We start from the raw sequence: 20,832 nt of genomic DNA, 5'->3' as shown, positions 1-20,832 counted from the left end.
AGTCAGCCCATGGAAAACAAATGCACCGTTTATTTCCCTCCAACTAAAGGAAAGGAAACACTATGTGGACTGAGGCGACACCACCATGTCCTAATAAGCTCAGCATAGAGTGTGGCTGTCTATGATGAGCTAGAAACGAAGTAGATGTGAACTTGCACAGGGGATAGCTCATCCGCTGACCGTGCATTTGGCTTTTCTCATACCACAGCCTTCTGACATTAGAAGGATTAAAAGCAGCCAGCATGTGTCCTCCAGGATGATCAGTTTATGGGATATATGCATCCTGACCAACAGGATAAAGGACTAGACCACCAGCATCTAAGCTTTCCTGTGATTTTAACATTTGATGATCCTGGGGCTTCTGAGCTTTAAAATGCTTTCGTCTAGACGAGTAACCACTACCAAATCATGGCTGCTCTCTCTGCTCCCTTTTTGCCATGCTCCCAACCGTGAAATGAAGATTAAATTGTGGAACTTGCTGATTTGAACCCTCAGTATTATTCAGATTTTATATTAGGGATTTTTGAATACAAAGCTGAATAGGGCTGGGGATTTAGCTCAGTGGTTTCGCTGCCTACTGTGCGAGTGCAAGGACCCAAGTTTGATCCCCGGTACCAAAAAAAAAAAAAGCTGAATAGATTTTCAAACCAGAGTTCAAGAGATAAAGGATAACTTCCTAATACCTTCAGTTTCTGTGTCCAAAATTTAATTATTGATTATCCTAAAATATTTTTATTAATGGTAATTTGTTTTGTACGTCTTTTACCTTGATTTAAAAATCATTAAAATTTTTGCTTATAATAGACATACACATATATTCTAAAAATCAATTTGACTTCCTTTCTTCTACTTACGGTATTTTACATTTATAACACATAAGTTTTCCTGAAGTTGTAGTTTGTGATAAAATTTACACAGATTTCTGTAATATATATATTGAATTTTTTCATGCTCTAAGGAATAAGGCTACATAAAGTAAATCCTAAGGAAAATTTTGTTTTATAAATGCATCATCATAACTGGACTAGATGTTTAGACTTTTTTTGTATACTTATTAGGATTACCAATAATGCAAGATTCTTACAAAACAATCTATAACATAGGGACAAAAGTGTATATATATATCTGCAGAAGAAAATTTATATATGAACAAATTGTAAAACTAACTGAACTAATGTGGCACTTCCTATGTGCATAAAGCAGGTCCGTGGTCTCCAGGGACCTACCTGCACAATGAGGGCTTGTCACCTACACCCAAGTGCCTTTATTCTCCCTTCTTGACCCTGCTTTTCAGTTCTGCCATCTGAATCAGGAAAATTACCTTATTGATTTGATTTCAGGTTCATTTCTTAGCTCTGTGGCTTGAGAAGAATATTTCCAATCCTGCCCTCTAATTTGTCCAATTTTAGGATAAGGAAATGCTCTTATTTACTTACATATTTTAAGCTAAATGAACGGTTTTTCCAGAAACTAGGAGTCCTGCGTAAACAATCTGGGTGTATAACAAAGACCTGCCTTTGGTAGCTGGTTGGATCCCTCTAAAGTTAGGGTCCAACTTTGAATGATTATATGTTCAGGCAGATAGTTTCTAGGGCACTCTCTTAGCCAATTTACTGGCAGAATGTCATGTTTCCTATGTAGCCATTTGAGATAATTATGGATATGGTACTGAGCAATCTAGGGGTACTCTTGGAGAAAATGTGTAAATACTCCATGTTTGTGAGGAAAAGTAATACCATATGCAAGGCAGTTGTAAGAATCAAGTAAATTTCTCTTCTGTTTGTGCCTTGTCTCCTGGATCTTTCATGGTATCAAAAAGGATCCAGGAAAAAAAGCTAGGATGAGAAGAGGGAGGCTTTAGTTGTATGTGACCCTCTTGCCCTTCCCATGCCTAATGACATTTTTCATCTTAATTCCTATACAAATTAAACTTTAAGTCCCACCCCCTTCTAATGTGATTGTTCAACTCAAGTCTCTCTCACATTGAAACTCTGAAAATTTCAGGATCTACATAATGTTATAGACAAGAGCTCAGCAAATGTATGCTGCCCCCTCTTGAGCAGTCTGTCAGGGGCAGAGGAGAATAGAAACAGACAAGGCTAATTTAGTTGTAGAATAAAACTAAAACATGATCCCAAGGGATTTGGTATCAGGCCCAGTCTGGGTAGCTTCCATTTCAAGCTGGTTCAATCCTTTAGCTTAAAAATATTATGGAAGATTATAAGTAGTGATAATGCTTCAGCATAATCACATATCCATTGATGGAACGGTAGTCTGTTTAGTACAGTTGCAAGGGTTGAGGGAGGGAAAGAAAGGGAAGGCTATAGGGAAGAGCATTAGGGGGGTCTCAGACTCCTCTCATTTTGGATCACAGCCCTCTGATGATACTGCCTGCTTTAGTCAGAGTTGGGTTTGGAACTATGCAGGGACACATAAAGGACAAGACTTTCCTGGCCTCATCTCTTGGGATTGGCTCTCGGGAAGTTGGGTTTAAGTGGAAGTATGCATTTTCACTATGAAATCTAAATAAAAGTGTGAACTTTTGGAGGCCGCTACCTATTCCCCAATTGGCAATCCTGGCCCTCAGTAGTTCCTCAGGTAATCACTGTTACCAAGTTGATGTGTATTCATTTGGACTTTTTTCTATGAATACACCACTTGGAGAAGAACCCCATTTCTACCATGACCAGTCACAAATCTCTATAGAAGAGACAGCAAGGCAGGTGTGGTGCTCCATACTTGTAATCCTAGTACTCTGGGAGGCCAAGGCAGAAGGGTCAAAAGTTTGAGCCCAGCCTAGGCAACTGAATGACATAGTGAGACCCTGTCTTAAAATTTAAAATTTTTTTAAATTTTAAAAATGAGGGGTTGCTGGGGTGGTGAAAAGGCCGAGTTCAATCCCAGTACTACAGAGAGAAATGGGTGGGAGGAGGAAAGGCAAAGGCAAATCACATGCAAAAAGAGAAGGGTACATGATATTCTCTGGGTTTTTACCAGTTTACTATGCTTTCTCTTCCTTTGCCTTCACTTTCTCTTTCATTTTCCCACACTTCTGTAAGATTATACTCATTTTCCTGTGGGTTTCTGTGTTTTTTTTTTCTCTTCAGGTGGTGACATTCCCAGTCATCTCCTTACTTTCACATCGTAGCTTTTGCCATTGCTAGACAGTCCTGCAGGACAGTGTGAGGCCAGTTCTTACCGAGAGCAGTCTGACCATTAATACCAGAGGTCAAAAATTCATGACTCTTGATACTCTTTAGTCAGTTAACAGTTAAACAGAAAGCCTGCAGTAAGAATCTCCAAAGCAGAGATTATGAAATAAGAAGGGATTTACTCATAAAAAAAGTAAACCAGTTGTGTCCCTTTCTCCCCTCCTACTCTCCGCCTCGTTTCCAAACTGGCTGAGAAACTAAGAAGTAGGGCATTTCTTAACTTCTGCTCGCCTCTCACTCAACAAATCCTATATTCAAGACTGAAACTGTGTAGACAAACAAGAGGGCAGATGCTGCACGACCTCTCTTCTCATTGAGCTGAGCCCCTCCCTCCGTGCTCACCCATCCACTTGAACCCAGAGAATAACCTGTGTGGAGTGCATTCTCTCAGCACAGACACCACCAGTCTTGCCTTTGCTTGAGAAAGGATAAAGGCAGGGAAGCAGCAGCTGCTGTAGGCGCAAACAGCAAACAGGCCTCACTGTGTGGCCTCTTCACACAAGGGGCTGCAGAAAGCCAGCAAGCAGGCACGTACTGCTCAAGATTTCCGCAGATCCACCTGCCACGATGATTAAACGTTTAAAGAACTGTCCAGGTGAACTGAGTCTAACCAAAGCACATTTCCAGCTCATCTGTTAGTACAGCTTTAAAGATCATCATCTCATCCCACCTTAATCAACCCCTTCGTATTTGAAGGTCAAGGCAGAGACCCAGAAAGGTCATAGGAGGGAAGGTCATCCCTTTTCTATCCAGCCTGTGTACATTATGATAAAACTTGGTTTGAAAAATATTTTTTTTCTACAGTAAGTTTTTAAGGCATTCCTTATAATGTTTCACAGTAGCTCATCAGGTATGTTTATAAGCAATGGCAAGCACCACAAACTGGGGGGGGGGAGAAGCCCCACAAATTGTAATTTTCAGAGCTCAGGCTGTATATTTAGTGTCTGTTGAATCATAAAACCAAGGTGTCAAAGATGGAGACAAAATTTTTGGTAGCAAATTTTCCCCATGAGTCTTCTGCCAAATAAAATGCATGGTAAACTATGATTTCTTCAAGAAGTAGTTAAAAAAAAAATGGATGCTGTTTTTTTTTTTAATTTAGAAACTCTTGGTGAATTCTGTTTTGTCAGATCAGGAATGACCTCATTGTTTAAGGCTCCACTTGTCTGCTTTAGGTAATTTTTATTTTAAAGGTTTCCATAGTTTACAGGTTTTTAAAAAATTTGGCAGGACCTTCAGGTGCTGAATAATGTTTAAACTTTTTATATCAAAATAACGTATAAAAAAACCTACACAATCATAACAAGGTTTACAACAAAAATCAGTAGTTGCCTACTCTCCTTTTTACCCTTTCCCACTCTCAACTAGTTTTTTGTTTTTTTGAAAAAGGGTCTGTCTTGCTTTGTAGTTCAGGATGGCCTTGAACTCACTGAGTAGCCCAGGCTGTCCTCGAAGTTGCAGTAATCCTCCTGCCTCAGCCTCCCAAGTGCTGGGATTACAGGTGTCTGCCACCATGCCCAGGGAGACTCAACTACTCAGAACTGTTTTTTGTTTTGGGTTTAAGCTCCAGGCCATACAAATTATTATATTTGTATTCTGACTTTCTTATATAGACTTTTTTCTGGAGTTCATAATTTCCTATTCCAATTTAGACCAGTTCCTTTCTTGGCAACATTTCTATTGCCATCCTAAGATTTTTTTTTTTTAATTGGAATCAGACTCATTTTACTGCAAGGGAATCAAGCCCAGTGCCTTACTTACGCCACCCCATCCTATCTTACACCCCCCCCCCCTTCTTTTTTGAGGATTTGGGTACTGAACCCAGGGACTTTAAGCTGAGCTACATGTATAGCCCTTTTTAAAGTTTTATTTTGAGACAGATTCTTGCTAAATTGCTAATTGCCCAGGCTGGGCTTGAACTTAAATCCTCCCGCCTCGGCCTCCCAGTGTGCCGGAATTACAGGTATGTGTCACCACACCCTGCTTATTTTACTGTTTCCTGTATTCCATATCTTACATGCTTTTTTGTCTCACATTCGTATTGCTACAGTAAGTCTACAAGTAACATCAGAAAGAGTGTGATGTAAGTTCTCTGGCTTCTTAAGACTTTTAAACTACCTTTATTTTGTTCTTTCTTGATAGTCTGAATATAGGATTCTAAATTCAGAATAATTTTTCCAACAGGGCTTTAAAGATAACTCTTCTATCTTTTAGCATATAATATGGTTGATTAGTCTAATGCTAAATTCCATTTTCCCTTGTGGAGCATTTAGGATATTTTATCATACACACTGTTCTAGTAGTTAAGAATCAAAGAGGTCATAACAAAAATCCCAGCTCTGCTACTTACTATGGTTTTGGGGAGTTAGGGGTGTAGCTCTTTGATGGAGCACTAGCCTAGCGTGCATGAGGCTCTGGGCTCCATTCCCAGCACTGAAAACAAAACAAAAACAAGAACAAAAGTAAAACAAACCCTTCCTCGGCCTGGGCCAAGACACCTGTAATTCCAGTATTTGGGAAGCTGAGGCAGGAGGATCATAAGTTTGAGGCAAGCCTGGACAACTTATTTAGCAAGACTCTGTCTCAAAAATTAAAAATAAAAAAGGGCTAGGGATATAGCTCAGTGTGAAGGCTCTAGGTTCAATCTCCATATCCCTAGTGCCAGAAGAAAAAAAGCACATGGCAATAAAGTGGTCTCTCATAGTTCTTGTGTTCTCTATATAACACATATAATATAAAAATACGTTGACAGTTTATGTTATCAGTAAGGCTTCCTTGAAGTCCAACAGTTCAATAGCAAGCTATTAGAAAAGTTTTTTGGGAAGTCAAAAAGTTATATACAGGTTATTATTATTAGTAGTAGTAACATTATTATTGGTACCAGAGATCAAACTCAGGACCCTGTGCTTGTGAGGCAGGCAGTGGCACCACTGAGCTAAATCCCCAGCCCCAGGTTATTATTTTTTAATATTAGGGATTTAACCCAGGGCTGTTGCACTGAGCAACACCCCCAGCCCCTTTTATTTTTTGAGACAGGGCCTAAGTTGCTAAATTGCCAAAGCTGGGCTTGAACTTGTGATCTTCCTGCCTCAGCCTCTCAGAGTGGTGGGATTACAACTATGCATCCATACACAGATTTCCAACCCATGTTGTACAATGGTCAGTTGTACCCTTTCTTGGATTCTGTGCTGTGTACATGTTACATAAAGAAACATGCTTAGAGTAGATGAATACTCAATCTCACAGGCCAGTGATTCTCAACCGAAGGTCATTTTCCCCCACCCCACAGGCTAAGTGGCATGTTTGTCACAACTGTTGTTGGGAATGGTACAAACGGCATCAGATGTGTACAGGCCAGGGATGCTGCTCAGCCCTGAACAACAAACTATCTGCTCCAAAATGTCAGTAGTCCTGAAGCTGAGAAACCTTGATGTTAGAGCAATTCTAAGGCTGCTAAGATTTGAGAAGAGCTAAGCAAAATGAAAAGAATAAACAAAAAGTCATGTTCATATGCCTTAGCATTCAAGTCATTGTAGATTTAAGGTAACTCATCCCAACCTTGAAAGGAAGTGGCCAGAGATGCTCAGTACGCTCCTGTTTGCATGAAAAGGTTATTCTAGATTGTTGCATTATCAAGTTTCTGAAATGGTAATTCATGTTAATAACCTTAGCTGCTGAAAGTAGTAGTCGCTGTTAAGTATGAGGTTAGACTAAGCCAGGGCTGGTGGCAGACACCTGTGATCCTAGAAATCTGGGAGGCTGAGGCAGGAGAATCACAAGTTCAAGCCCAGCTAGGCTGGGCTTACAGTGAGAACCTGCCTCAAAGAAACTAAGTAGGAAGAAGAATTATAGGTACTTATTAAATAGTTCTTTAAAATGTTAAGCTGACTTTTAAATTCTAAGAAAAAGAAGTTAACAAATTCAAGGAATTAATCAGTTGACATCTGAAGTCTGATTCTAATGATTCTCAGATATGGCTGCCAGCTCTTCTCTAGTAGGGAAGGATGATCATGATTCAGAGGATCAGAGAACTCTTCAGAACAGACAAGGCTCTGGTAAAGGCTCTGTAATTTGGGGACAATTGGGGACACAGTGCTTTTTTCCTCTCTCACACCGTGTCACGTAAATGCTGTGATTTTTCATGTGTGGTTTTTCAAATGCTTTTTTAGACATACCACATCCCTACCCATCCCTACCCACAGAAAAAGACAAGCAAAGACCTTAGAACAGAGCCTGAAGTGCAGTGTAACCTCATTTTTACAGACAGTGATGCTCAGAGAGAAAACATTACATCTAGAAAAGATGCAATTTGTAGAGAACAGGGAAAAAGTAAATCAACAGTAGAACAAAGGGGAAAAGTATTGACAAAGAAAGTAAAGGCAGCAATACGGTAGGTACGCCTGAGATGATAAATGGTGTGAGGGCTGAGAGGGGCAGCAGGTGACCACTGGCTGGCTGTTTTCATACACAATCCTACACATCTCTCCTGATATTTAATTACTGTACAAGAGCTAAACACCAGACCTTTATCATTCTAACCCCAAATGATGCTATAGCCTTTTAAGTCCCAAAGTTTAATATAGAACAGATAGATCTTTATCCATGAATTGAATTTAGAAATATTGCTTAAAAGGTGGGGGAGGGGATTAGTATCACATTGACTTTTTCTGGTTTCTACACAAGAAAACTATTTGGAGCTGGGCATTGTGATGCCTGCCTGTAATCCTAGCACTCAGGAGGCTGAGGCAAGAGGATCACAGATCATAAGTTCAAGGCCAGCCTGGGCTATACAGTGAGACCCTATCTCAAAGAAGAGACCCCCTAATTAATTTTAGATTATACTATTTTTTCTTCAGAACTCATCTTTAAGTATCAATTGTGAATTATCAAAAATTAAAAATTAGGTAATATAGATGAAAAACAAATTGCTTTCACAGTATCCAAAAAACTTTTTTTTTTCTGGTACTGGGTATTAAACCTAGGGCCTCTGCACCAAGCCACATCTTCAGCCACTTTAATTTTTTATTTTGAGACAGGCTCGCACTAAGTTGCCCAAGCTGGGTTCAAATTTGGAATCATCCTGTCTCAATTTCCCAGAGTGCTGGAATCACAGGTGTTTGCCACCATTCCTGGCCAAAAAAGGATTTTAACTGAACTAGTTCATTCTATCTGTAGTAAATACATATATCTTCTCAGAAATCAAGTTTTATCTGTATTTAGCCTTCTGAGATGAGATACAACACTTTTACAGCTCCCTCATTTTAAGGACAAGGCTTAGTGCTGCTGATATGCTCCCGGCCAAAACCATTTTGTGTCCAGAGGCTATGAATTACTTTGTCTCCTGACAGGCTTTACTAATGGAAAGGTGATCTAAGGACAAGACAGGGCTTGTCCAAGTTGGGATTTTGCCCTAAGCATCAAACAAATCAGGTTTTTAAAAGTGAAGTTTAACATATCCTGTTTTAATGCTACGTAATACTTGGCTCATTGGTACACATTATAAACATCTTAAGCTTTATCTAGCAATTAATTTATACTCTTTCATTAAGAAGCAAGACAATATTAAATCATCATTACTTTGGTTTATTTCTTGTACTTCAACACCTTAGTGACCTTATAGCAATTTGTAACAGGTACTATCTTATTTCCATATGGTGTATAAACTGATTTCTATCTTATAGTATTTTATGGCTAACTTCTAAATTATCTTCAGTTGGAGCCAGGGATGTAGCTCAGTGATGCTGTGCCTACCTGGCAAGCTCAAGGGTCCTGAGTTTGATTCTTGGTACCAGAGTGGGTGGGGGGGGGGATAAATCATCTTCAGTTAATTTGATGCCCAACATTTAGGTTTTAGTGTATATAGCTCTAGCCTCTCTTCTTACCTGCCTAGCCATGAACAAGCAGTTAATACAGGCACAAGTTTATTTAAACAAATCAAACCTTTACTAGGAACAGTCCTATTTAGAAAAATACAGGAAGAACAAGATTAGGATGACATAAAGGAATGTGTTTTAAAGGTGTCAGATATCAACTCTTAGAAGCAAAGTATATGATGAATGATAATAAAGCTAAAATAGAAGTTTTTTTTAAAAGATAGGAAGAGTTTATAGTATTTAAGAATCATATTACACACTAACATATCACAACTAAGCATTTATTATACTGTTTAAGAAGAAAAGCAAAAACAGTGGTATTTTAGAAGCTATATTTTTTAATGCAATATATGCTCATAAACATTCTAGACAGTATTTTAAAATATACAATCTCTCCAAAAAGAAAATATTCAACTAATGATAACATAGATAACTTTCAATGTAAGTAAAATGTTACAAGATGTTTTAACATTAAAGTTATCATCAGCTTTTCCACAGCACAATGTACAGAAATGTGTGAGCTTCCAGTACAAAATAGAATAATCTTACTCTTGAGCCAGTCGTTCAATAACACGCCGGTAATCTTCCACTAGTTCCTGAAAGCTTTCTTCCAGTTGTTCATGTTGCATGCTTATTTCTATTTGGTTCATCTGGTTTGTCAATTCTTCTGGCCTGAGACATTTTCTCATCTTAGCAAGATCTCTCTGCTTTTTCTAAACGACAAACACAATTATTAGACTAAGAAAGCAGATCTATTTTTTCCCTCACAATTTTAAATCTTTAGTATTGAAAATAAGAGTAGAAATATGCCCAAACTTGTCCTAAAGAGTTGTTTTTTTCTTGTTATTTGTGTGGTACTAGGAAGTGAACCCAGGGCCTCATGCATCCTAGGCAAGTGCTCAATCACTAAGCTGTATGTCTAGTCTTCCTCAAGGAAGCTTAACCACTTACCAGTCCAATTATTTAAATATAGTGTGACCAAAAATTGTGTACTTTTTGGTTAATTTTTATAAGACAATACAAGAGGAAATATAAAAAGGACAATTTTATGAAATTTATTCAATACAAGAATCGACTGGTTGAAATGACACCTGCCTGAGCAATGCTTGGGATAAACTGTTAAGTGGTTAAATGTTAACCATGAACTGCAAACCCTCTAAAAGGAGTTAACAAGAAGATCTGGTATTTGTGTCAAATAATGATTAATATAGATATCTGAGTAGTAGCCACCTTCCAAAGCATAATAAAAACTCTAGCCAGGGATGGGCCTGTAGCTAAGTGCCAGAATGTTTGTCTAGCATGCATGAGGTCTGGGTTTTGATCCCCAACAAGGAAAACAAAAACCAAAAACCTGTCGCCAGTGCAGACACACATATTTCTTTAAATAAATGATATTAACTGAAAGGCAAGTGTTATTATATGCAATTATTTATTTCACTATATAATCATTAATTAAAATTCTTACCTGGGATTTCCCTGCCACTGTGCCTCTCTCTAGGTTCCCTTACTCAGTGATATATTTATGGACATAGGTGTGATCAAAATACACACTGAATGTTTAAATTTTTAAAAATCATCACAGAAAGACATACTGCTGCTATAAACCCACTCAAAAAACTCCCCCTTGCATTGAACACTCTTCTCTCATTGTTTGTGCCACTGTCTAAAGCAGTTTTGAAAGTCTTCTTTTGTGTTTTTGAGGTGTGATCAAAAATGCACTGAATGCTGCCAGTGAATGATGCCATCTGAAAAGTAGACTTGTAGAAACATTACAGTGTATCCTCATCTACTTTATTCACCTATCTGATATGAAAGGTAAACTGTTTTCACTCTATTCAGGACATCAAGGTAGCCATGACAGCACAACAAAGACATTAACAAAAGAGGACTTTCAGAACTGCTTCAGAAAGTGGCAAGAGTGATGGGAGAAGTGTGTTCAAAGTGAAGGGGAATATTTAATGGCCATGCATCTTTTATAGTAATAAAATTTTAAAAATTTAAATAATTCAGTTTTTCAAGTACACTTCAAGCATATTTTAACTGTTAGAAAGTTTCACACAAATAAATAAAAAACAATTATACTTAAATAGAAAACAATCATACTAACTCACACTTACTGAATCTCATATTTTATTAAACTCTGTATTTTATTAAAAAGGCCATGGGCCGGGGATTTAGCTCAGTGGTTCTGTCGCCTGCCTTATAAGCACAAGGTCCTGAGTTTGATCCCCAGTACCGGAAAAAAAAAAAAAGAGGGGGGGCAACATTAAGCTAAGGAATTTGCAATAAGGAGCTGTTAACAATTTTTTGCAGAACGCTGTGACAGGATAATACTGTGTCAGTGATGTTCAGGACGGATGAGACTGGAGGACTAAGCTACTCCAGTGGCTTAAGTCAGATGATAAAAGACTGAAAGTCAGCAGTGGCAGAAATGGAGGGGGCAGAGCAGATGTAGGGAAGAAAGCACTGGATGATACGGGGAAAGAAAAAGAAAAGAATAACCCCAAGAAGGATTGGGGATGTAGCTCAGTGGCACGGTGCCTGCCTGACAAGCACAAAGTCGTCCTGAGTTCAATCCCCAGTTCCGCAAAAAAAAAAAAGAATAACCCCCAAGATCCCTTGTTAGGTGGCAATATATAAAACTTTCATGTTTTGGTTAAACTGTTCTAGGTTATCATATCAATTCTCTTTTATTAAGAGCATGTAATAAAGAATTGATTTTACAGACATCAGAAATCACATTAAAAAAACCCACAGATGTTCACTTACACTGTATAATTCTAACAACTACAAGAGATAGGTACTGGATGGAAGGAAAAAGGAACAAGAGTCAGTATCTTGCCTAAATTCATTCAGGTAGTGAGCTGAGAAGTCAGGATTGAAAATTTAACAATCCTGTTAGAAGTCTGAGTTCTTAGCCTCTTATGTCAAATTGCCTTTCAAAAGATAATTCAAACAAAACAAAATAATCCTGAAAATACCTTAAACTCATCCTAAAAACTAGTAAATGTTACTTAAACTAGTAATTTGGCAACTGTGTCATACTTAATACTTTAGCTAAATCTATAATCACACAAACATTTCTAAGATGGGGTACAATAAAGTACTGGAGATAAGCCTTTATTTAAAGAAGCAATCTGACAAAACAAAAACTTAAGTTGATCTGTGGTCTAAATTGCATTTGATTTATCAATCTTTAATGTTCCTAAAACTATATATATTTCACATAGTTTATATATGATGTATCACAAATTTAAGTTTTTGAAGAATGTGTAAAAAAGAACTGTTGATACTATTCAATTAATGCAGATAAAATAAAAATAGAATACCAGTTTATTTATACTAACATTTAGCTTTATCCACACTCATAATCGGCAAATGGTAAGGCCAGATCTGATCTAGGATTATCACTACATTAGAAGGAAAATATGGGAGATGAAAAAGTAGTAGGGAAAAAAGGCCAAGAAGGAACAATGTTTAAAAACAGAAAAAGAGATTGGATGTGGTGGTGCCTGCATGTAATCCCAGCACTTGGGATGCTGAGGCAAGGAGGACTGCTGCAAGCTTGAGGGCAGCCTGGCCTATACACTGAGATCCCATCTCAAAAACAAACAAAAAACCAGAAAGAGGTAAATAATATTAATTGAGATTTCAGCTACAGTAAAGTAGGCATGATAAATAGCAACAAAGGCTAGTTTTAGAGAGACAAAGCAAAAAGAGAAAACATGACAAATGGAATAAGAAACTTGGAAAAAACATGACAATTTGTTAGGGAGGAGCCTGAGCATTCAAATTTTTAAAAGATGCATACAAATGAAAGAAAAATAGGCTATCCTTGAGATTCACGGGTTTTTTTTTGTACCGGGGATCAAACTAGGGACCTTGCACTTGGGAGGCAGGCGCCGGCACCACTGAGCTAAATCCCCGGCCCAAGATTCACTTTTAAGTGAATGAGAAACATTTATAGTTTATTATAGAGTAAGAATTTCTACAATGGGAAGACATACTTTCACTCTGTAAAAATTACTTAGTCAAACTGATGTGACTTGCCCACACAGCAGCACTGGCTAGTCTTTCTTCTATTTTGAAAAGGGACAAGAATGTAATGCCTGTCTGGAAAGTCCTACCTTATAAGGGCTGACCAGTCTTCTCTTAATATCCAGCCTGTAGCTTCTGTATTGCTCAGCATCACTCATGTCAGTCACCAGCAGTCGAAGAATTTCATAAACCCGTCTAGCATGTTGCTGGAAAAAAAAAAAAAGACAGAAAAAAACAACTGTGAACATCTTTAAATTAAGAAAGTGACAGGATAGATTTCAGCTGCCATGGGCAAGGAACTGTGCTAGATACCAGAAGAAAAGCAATAAAAGTCTCTCTCTACTTTCAAGGAGCTAGCTGTCTAACAGCTAACAAAAATGATCTAATGACAGAATGATAAAAATTTAACGACAGAAATATACATAGAATATTATGGTAGCATAGACTGAGATTGTGGGAAATGTTAGAAGAGCATTCCTAAAGGAATAAAAAACCTGAGCTGGCGTTCAATCCCCGGTACCAAAAGACAAACAAAAAATCCCTGAGCTAGGGCCGGGGATTTAGCTCAGTGGTTCCAGCGCCTGCCTTGAAAGTGCAAGGGCCTGAGTTCGATTCCCAGTACCAAAAAAACCCAAACAAACCCTGAGCTGAATCTGTCTTGCAAGTGCTCTATCACTGAGCCGAACCTCCAGGCTGGGATGAGCCTGAAAAGTAGGAGGGTGTCATTCTATAAACGGGAGAGTACTGTGTGTATATGTGCACAAAATAAGGGGCAAAGAGGAGTACAGCAAAGATAAAGGCTTACATACAGGGTAAAAGAGCTGAACTTCAACTTAGATGACCAGGTTTTAAATGTAAGTTTAATGATGTGCACAGATTTAAATTTTAAGGAAACCATTTTTTTAGCTACATAGAAAAATAAAGAAAGACAGGTCAATTAAGAAGCTAAGTTACTAAACCAGGAAAGAAAAAACATGAAGGCATGAGCTGGGACAGCCCAATAAGAATACTAAGGGACAAGGACTCTAGAGATGTATGAGAAATAGGGGTGTGTGAAATGACTGCCTTTCCACTGGCCAGAGGAGAGTCAGGAGGCAGCAGAACATGATGCTGGTGGGGTAGAGGTTTAAGCAATTACTAGTTTTAGGTAAGAGTTAAAGCTGTAAAGTTGGTTAAGATCACCTGAGGAAAACATACATAGTTATAAGAGGGGAAAGTACAGTAACAGTTAAAAGGGCAGGCAGAAGAAAGAGAAAAACAGCTGGGAGTGGTGGCACATGCCTGTAATCCCAGCATTTAGAAGGCTGAGGCAGGAGGATAGCCATGAGTTCAAGGCCTAGCTGGGCTACATAGTGAGTTCAGGGCCAGTCTGAACTATATAGCCAAACTTTGTCTCAAAAAAAAAGAAGAAAGAGACAAATGGTCAAGACTTATCAGAATAAATCAAGAAGTTTTGATATCCCTTTTTTGGTACTGGGGATTGAACTTGGGTCTTTCTGCTTGCGAGGCAGGCGGTGGAACCACTGAGCTAAATCCCCGGCCCTGGTATCTCTTTTTTTGAGGCAAGGTCTTGCTATGTAGCCCAGGCTGGTCTCAAACTCCTGCCTCAGCCATGAGTGCTAGAATTATAGGTGTGTGCCACCATGTCCAGCTAAGTTTTGGTATCTCTGAAGCCAACAAAGTAGCACCATTTTTTTTGTTTGTGTTATTTCATGTATCTAGGTGGGTGGAGAGGTAGACTGGGGTAGGTTGAGAAGATGATATTTGAACTTCCTTGAAAGATACCTGAGTTGAGTCTGAAAAATGACTACTATCTGGCCAGACAAATAGGAAAAAGGTATTCCCAATAAAGGGATAATGTATGTAAAGGGACACACAAGAAAGATGTGGTAGGCATGGGAAATGGCAGGAGGTTCAGTAAAGCCAAAGCAGATAAAGTGGTAGAAAGCTGAAGCCAGCCAGTAAGGAACTGTCCAGATTATGACAGGCTCTGTGTGTTCTACTTGGGGATTTGAATTCCTTTTTTTTTTTAAAGCATGATTTAAAAAAAATGGTCCATACACCTATTCTTTTAAAAGCAGAGCTATTGAATAAATTCTCTTAATACATCCAGGTTTAATAACAGTCTAGAGCCAGGTGTGGTGGTACATATATATCTCATCTAAGGCCAGAAAACCATTAAAATGTTTTAATGCAGGATGGAATGTTTTAGTTTCAATTGACTTGGTGAAGGAGATCAGCAACCTTTTGGCTATACAGTTAGAAGCTCAAAGGGAAAAAAATCTAGATTAGAGATTTAGATGAGATTGCCCAAGTAGAATTTTAAATAGAGTGAGAAGAAATAGGAATAAAGAACTCTGAGGAAGGAAAGAAGAAATAAAATAGATCAGGATGTGATGTGTTTATGTACCAACTCTCCACAATGAAGGTATTTATTATGTACTGCAAACATACATTAATTTTTTTTTTTTTGGTACAGGGGATTGAATTGGGTTCTTGTGCTTGTGAGGCAAGCAGCAGAACCACTGAGCTAAATCCCTGACCCCATTAATTTTTTAAAACAAAGAGTAAAGGAACTATGGAAGAGTTAAATTCAAGGAGCACATAAAAGAGAAGCAGGTGCAAGTATTCCAAAAAAGATGATTAGACTGGTCAAGTGGAAAGCCAGGAACTGTAGATTCGGAAGACAAGGAAGGGGTAGTCAACAGTATCAAATGGCTAGTCCTTACTATTGGAATATTCTTTTTCTTTTCTTTTTTTTTTTTTTTGAGACAGGGTCTCACTCTGTATTTCAGAGTGGCCTGGAACTATGTAGCCCAGGCTGGCCTTGAACTTGCAGCAATCCTCCTGCCTCAGCCTCCTGAGTGCTGGGATTACAGGCTTGTGCCACCACGCCCAGCATACTAAAATATTCTTCATTCCACATATTTTCAAAATCTAAATCCTACCCATTCTTCAAGGTTTAGTTCAGATGCCATCCTTTCCATGAAACAGCCTGATTCTCTTATTTACATAAATGTTATAAACTCCCTCCTCTGAACTCCAATATTATTTGTTCTATATCTATTTTAAGATATTTACACTACTGGGCCAGGGATTTAGCTCAGTGGTTCTGGCACCTGCCTTGCAAGTGGCAAGGTCCCTGGTACCAAAAAAAAAAAAAGATATTTACACTACTTTGGACTTTAAACAAGTACAGAGACGTATATAAAATACTGTCTTCAAGGAAAATGACTACTTTACAGTTTAAACATTTTTCAAAAAGCAAAAATTAGATACATTATCCATATTTGTTGTGCTTATTACAGTTAATACTGCCATAAAATTTATCATCTTCCCATTCTATTAATAAGGAAATCAAGTAACAAAGCAGCAAACAAAATTGTCCTACGTCATAGAGTAAGCAGTAAATCTAGGTCTGAACTAAGGCAGTCTGGTTTTGCAGCCTGTACTCTTTTTTTTGTTGTTGGTACTGGGGATCAAACTCGGGACCTTGTGCTTGTGAGGCAGGCGGTGGAACCACTGAGCTAAATCCCCAGCCCTACAGCCTATATTCTTAACTATGGCTACTTCTCACAAATGTACTGCTGTGTGTTTTGTTTTGTTTTTTGCTATGTGGAGTTAGTCCCAACTACAAACATTTCAAACTGCAAACATTCACAAATACAAATGGACTTCACATTTGCTTTTGTTTTTTTTTTTATGCTTTATATAGTATATTTTTGTCAAAGGTATATAGGATTTGGTTTGTAGGACTTACAAACAAATCTAACTTAAATGTTCTGCCGGAATGGAACTTGTTCATAAAGTTGGGGACTTACTGTACTTTAAAAAAACCTTTAAAATCAATCAAGCATTGGGTTGGGGATTTAGCTCAGTGGTTTTGCCGCCTGCTGCGCAAGCATAAGGACCAGAGTTTGATCCCCAGTACCAAAAAAAAAAAAAAATCAGTCAAGCATGGTGGTACTCGCCTATTATCCCAGCACTTGGGAGGCTGAGGCAGAAGGATCACCTGGGTTACACATAGTGAGTTCTAGGCCAGCCTGAACTACATAGTAAGACCCTCAAAATACACACATACATACCTACCTACCTACATACATTATTTTTACAGAGTAAAAATACCTTATTTATTTTGAACTTCTGCTGTGCTTCTACAGCCATATCTTCATTGAATCCTTGCATTAATTTTTCCCGGGAAAAACAGGGCAAATCTTGACAAAGCTTCACAAGCACAAAATCTCTTAATTTCACATAACTTTTGGATGGGTCTTCCGCTAAAGATATAAAGCAGAGTAACATTTCCCTTACTCAACATAATTCCATCATCATTTTTAATCTCAATATACATGCTAAGTTAAAAGGCAAATATTCTTGAAAGAAAACTGCATATGCAAAAGTTACAACATAAAAGGATTATTTCTTAGAACTCAAACAGGACTGTTATCTTTGCCAAATAAAATTATAGGTGTACTCCTTTTGCAAAGACATTTACACATGGTATAATCAAAATATAATGAGTGTTCAAATTAAAGCAAATTTATTACAGTAAAAGACATATCCCCCTCAAAATACCCCTTCCCCTGCTTCAAATACACATCATATAGTTCTTACCACTTTTTGAGGCAGTTCTGGAAGTCTTATGTGAGTGCCTTCATAAGGTTTAATCAAAAATACAGTGAATGGTGCTGCTGAGTGCCATCCAGAAGGCTCGCTCCTAAAAACATGTCCTCACCCACCTTATTCAGCAAATCGGGCACTGGGCCACTTCTGGCTCTTCCCCAAAATCAAAACCATGAAAGGTAAACATTATGAATCAATTCAGGACATTGAGGCAACCATGACTATACCACTAAAGGCATTCACAAAAGAGGATTTCCAGAACTGCTTCAGAAAGTCAGAAGAATGATAGGGTAAGTATGTTCAAAGAGAGGAGAAGTAGCGGGAAGGGAATTAATGGCAATATCTCCTTTATTATAAAACATTTTGTTTTGTTTTTTGAAATAGGGTCTTGCTTTATATAGTTCAGGCTGGCCCTGAACTCACTATGTCTGTAACCCAAGATGGCGTTGAACTCTAAGCGATCCTCCTGCCTCAGCTTCCCGAGTGCTGGGATTACAGGCCTGCACCACCACACCTGGCTATAATACATTAAAAAAAATTTTTAAACATTAACTACTTTTTAATCAAACCTTATTATTTGTGAAATAAGAGCTACTCATCTCAACTTTCTGACTGGTATGTTGCCACATGCATCTTAGTTTTAACTGCAGTTAAAATAATTGTATTAGGTATTTTGCAAATGAGAAGGGGACCAAAAGATGGAGAAAAGGGCATGAAATTATGAACTGTTAAGAATGATGGGGGCCAGGGATTTAGCTCAGTGGTTCCACCACCTGCCTCGCAAGCACAAGGTTCCGAGTTTGATCCCCAGTACCAAAAAAAAAAAAAAAAAAAATGAAGAAATCAGGGGCTGGGGATTCAGCTCAGTGGCGCCATGCCTGCTTTGCAAGCACAAGGTCCTGAGTTTGATCCCTGGTACTGAAAAAAAAAAAAAGAAAAGTAAAAAAGAATGATGAAATCAAGAGTAAAACAAAATGATTGGAAATATAAGCCTATACAAAAAAATCAAGTCAATGTACAATTGTATATACAATCTGTCACCCTATCCCTTTCTTCAGTCTTTCCTAATAAGCATCACTATTCTATTATACAAGTTACCCAGAAACCTGAACGACATTCCTATTCCTTCTACATGTTTCCACCAGTATTGTCAACTTTTAAAATAACCTCTTTACCAATACTCCTCTACTTTACAAAATGTAAACTGGACTCTGATACTCCCCTAAATTAAAACTGTCCAAGCATTTCAATGTAATCATAATGAAAGATCAAAAAGGAGCAGAAAAAATACTTGAAGAAAGTGGTCAAAATTTTACTGAATTTGATGAAAAACAAATTTACACACCCAGGAAGCTCAACAAACTTTAATTTGGGAAAACCCAAACAGGTCCACACCCAAACACATCACAAACAAATTTTCAGAAGCCAGAGACAGAAAATCTTTAGAGCAGCAAGAGAATGACGACTGCAGAGACCAAGGAAGCCAGAAGTTAGTGGAATAACATATTCAAAGTACTGACAGGAAAAACCACACCTAAACTATCAACCAAGATGGCTATATGTCCAGCAAAATTATTCTTCACAGTGAAAGCAAAATAAAGACATTTCCAGAAAAGCAAAGATAGGAAATACACTGCTATTTAAGAATTACTAGAAGCCAGGCATAGTGGTGCATGCCTGTAATCCCAGCACTCTAGGAAGCTGAGGCAGGAGGATTGTAAATTCCAGTCGAATCCAGGCAATTTTGGGACTGAGACTCTTTATCTCAAAAAAAAAAAAAAAGGGAAAAGGAAACACTTCTCAACATATTCTGAGAACAGAATTACCCTGCTACCATGGACATAATGCAAAAACTACAAATCAATGTAATTTATGAATGTGGATGCAAATGTTCTCAATAAAAAAAATCAGCAAACTTTCCAGGCATGGTAGTGAACAGTTGTAATCCCAGTACTCAGCAGGCTAAGGCAGGAGGATAGCCACAAGTTAGAGGCCAGCCTGGGCTACACAGTAAAGTCAAGGCCAGCCTGAACTGCACAGCAAGACGCTGAATCAAAAAACAAAATAAATCGGCCAGGGATTTAGTTCAGTGGCACTGCACCTGCCTTGCAAGCCCAAGGTCCTGAGTTCAATCCCCAGTACAAAACAGAACAAACATAAGAAAACTAAACTCAGCAATGCATAATATAAAGTGAATTATAAAGAGGACCAAATGGGGTTTGTACTGGAAATGCAAGGTTGGTTTAACATCCAAAAAAATCAATTAACGTAACACCATATTAACAGAATAAATGAGAAAAACTATGATCATTTCAACCACTGCAAAAAAGAATATCTGACAGAATTCGGCACCAATTCATCATTAATACTCAGCACTTGCTATGGTTTCTTCTCCAGAGTTTATGTGCTGGAGGTTTGGTCCCCAATATGGTGGTATCAAGGGCAATGGAACCTGGAAGAGGTAGGGCCTAAACGTTATGGGGGCAACACCCTCAGTGGGGATAAACACAGGTTTTTCGGGACTAAATTAGTTCTCTCAGAACTGGTTATTAAAAGGGAGCCTGGCAACTCCAAATCCTTGTTCCACATGCAGTGCTTACCACTTTCACATATTTCCTGCCACTGTAACTTCATTGGCTATGAGGCCTTATCAGGACTGAGCAGATTCCAGTGCCATGTTCTTGAACTCTAGAACTGTGTGCTAAATAGTCTTTTCTTTATAAAGTACCTAGCCTTTAGTATTTTGTTATAGCAATATAAAACGGACTAAACAACCTAGCAATAGAGGGAAGTTCCTCAATTTGAAAATGAATGTACAAAAAAAAGTATAGCTACCATAATGATGAACGAACAAATGTTTTCCTTCTGAGAGCAAGGCACAGATGTCTGCCTCACCATTTCTATTAGAAATGGTGTTGTACTAGAGGGTTCTCAGCTATGCATCAGGAAAAAAAATAAAACACATTTAATTGAAAAGTATTTTATCTTTCTTTGTAGCTGACATGATCTGTATCTAGAAAATCCTAACCAAAAACCTACAACTAAGGAACAAGTACAGAAAATCAATATATAAAAACAACTATTTC

At 38.1% G+C, this 20,832-nt stretch overlaps 2 protein-coding genes across 2 annotated transcripts in view; one reads left to right on the top strand and one right to left on the bottom strand.

The window, feature by feature from the left end:
- The window catches only part of Slc25a12 (solute carrier family 25 member 12), a 205,610-nt gene that overhangs the window by 1,910 nt on the left and 182,868 nt on the right, over positions 1-20,832 (top strand). The window lies entirely within an intron of this gene.
- Positions 9,351-20,832, bottom strand: part of Hat1 (histone acetyltransferase 1) — a 59,820-nt gene continuing 48,338 nt past the window's right edge. Inside the window, exons 9-11 of the mRNA XM_004857672.4 lie at positions 17,249-17,400; positions 13,213-13,329; positions 9,351-9,798 (exon numbers count right to left, since the gene is read on the bottom strand). Of these exons, the coding sequence (XP_004857729.2) occupies positions 9,631-9,798; positions 13,213-13,329; positions 17,249-17,400 (437 nt within the window). The 3' untranslated portion in view covers positions 9,351-9,630. The remainder of the gene's footprint in view (positions 9,799-13,212; positions 13,330-17,248; positions 17,401-20,832) is intronic.

Source organism: Heterocephalus glaber, unplaced genomic scaffold, assembly GCF_053883595.1.
Source record: "Heterocephalus glaber isolate CG9 unplaced genomic scaffold, H.glaber_assembly_v1.0 deba00000347, whole genome shotgun sequence".
In the NCBI taxonomy this organism is placed as follows: Eukaryota; Metazoa; Chordata; class Mammalia; order Rodentia; family Bathyergidae; genus Heterocephalus; species Heterocephalus glaber.
This window is presented reverse-complemented; position numbering and strand designations above follow the sequence as displayed.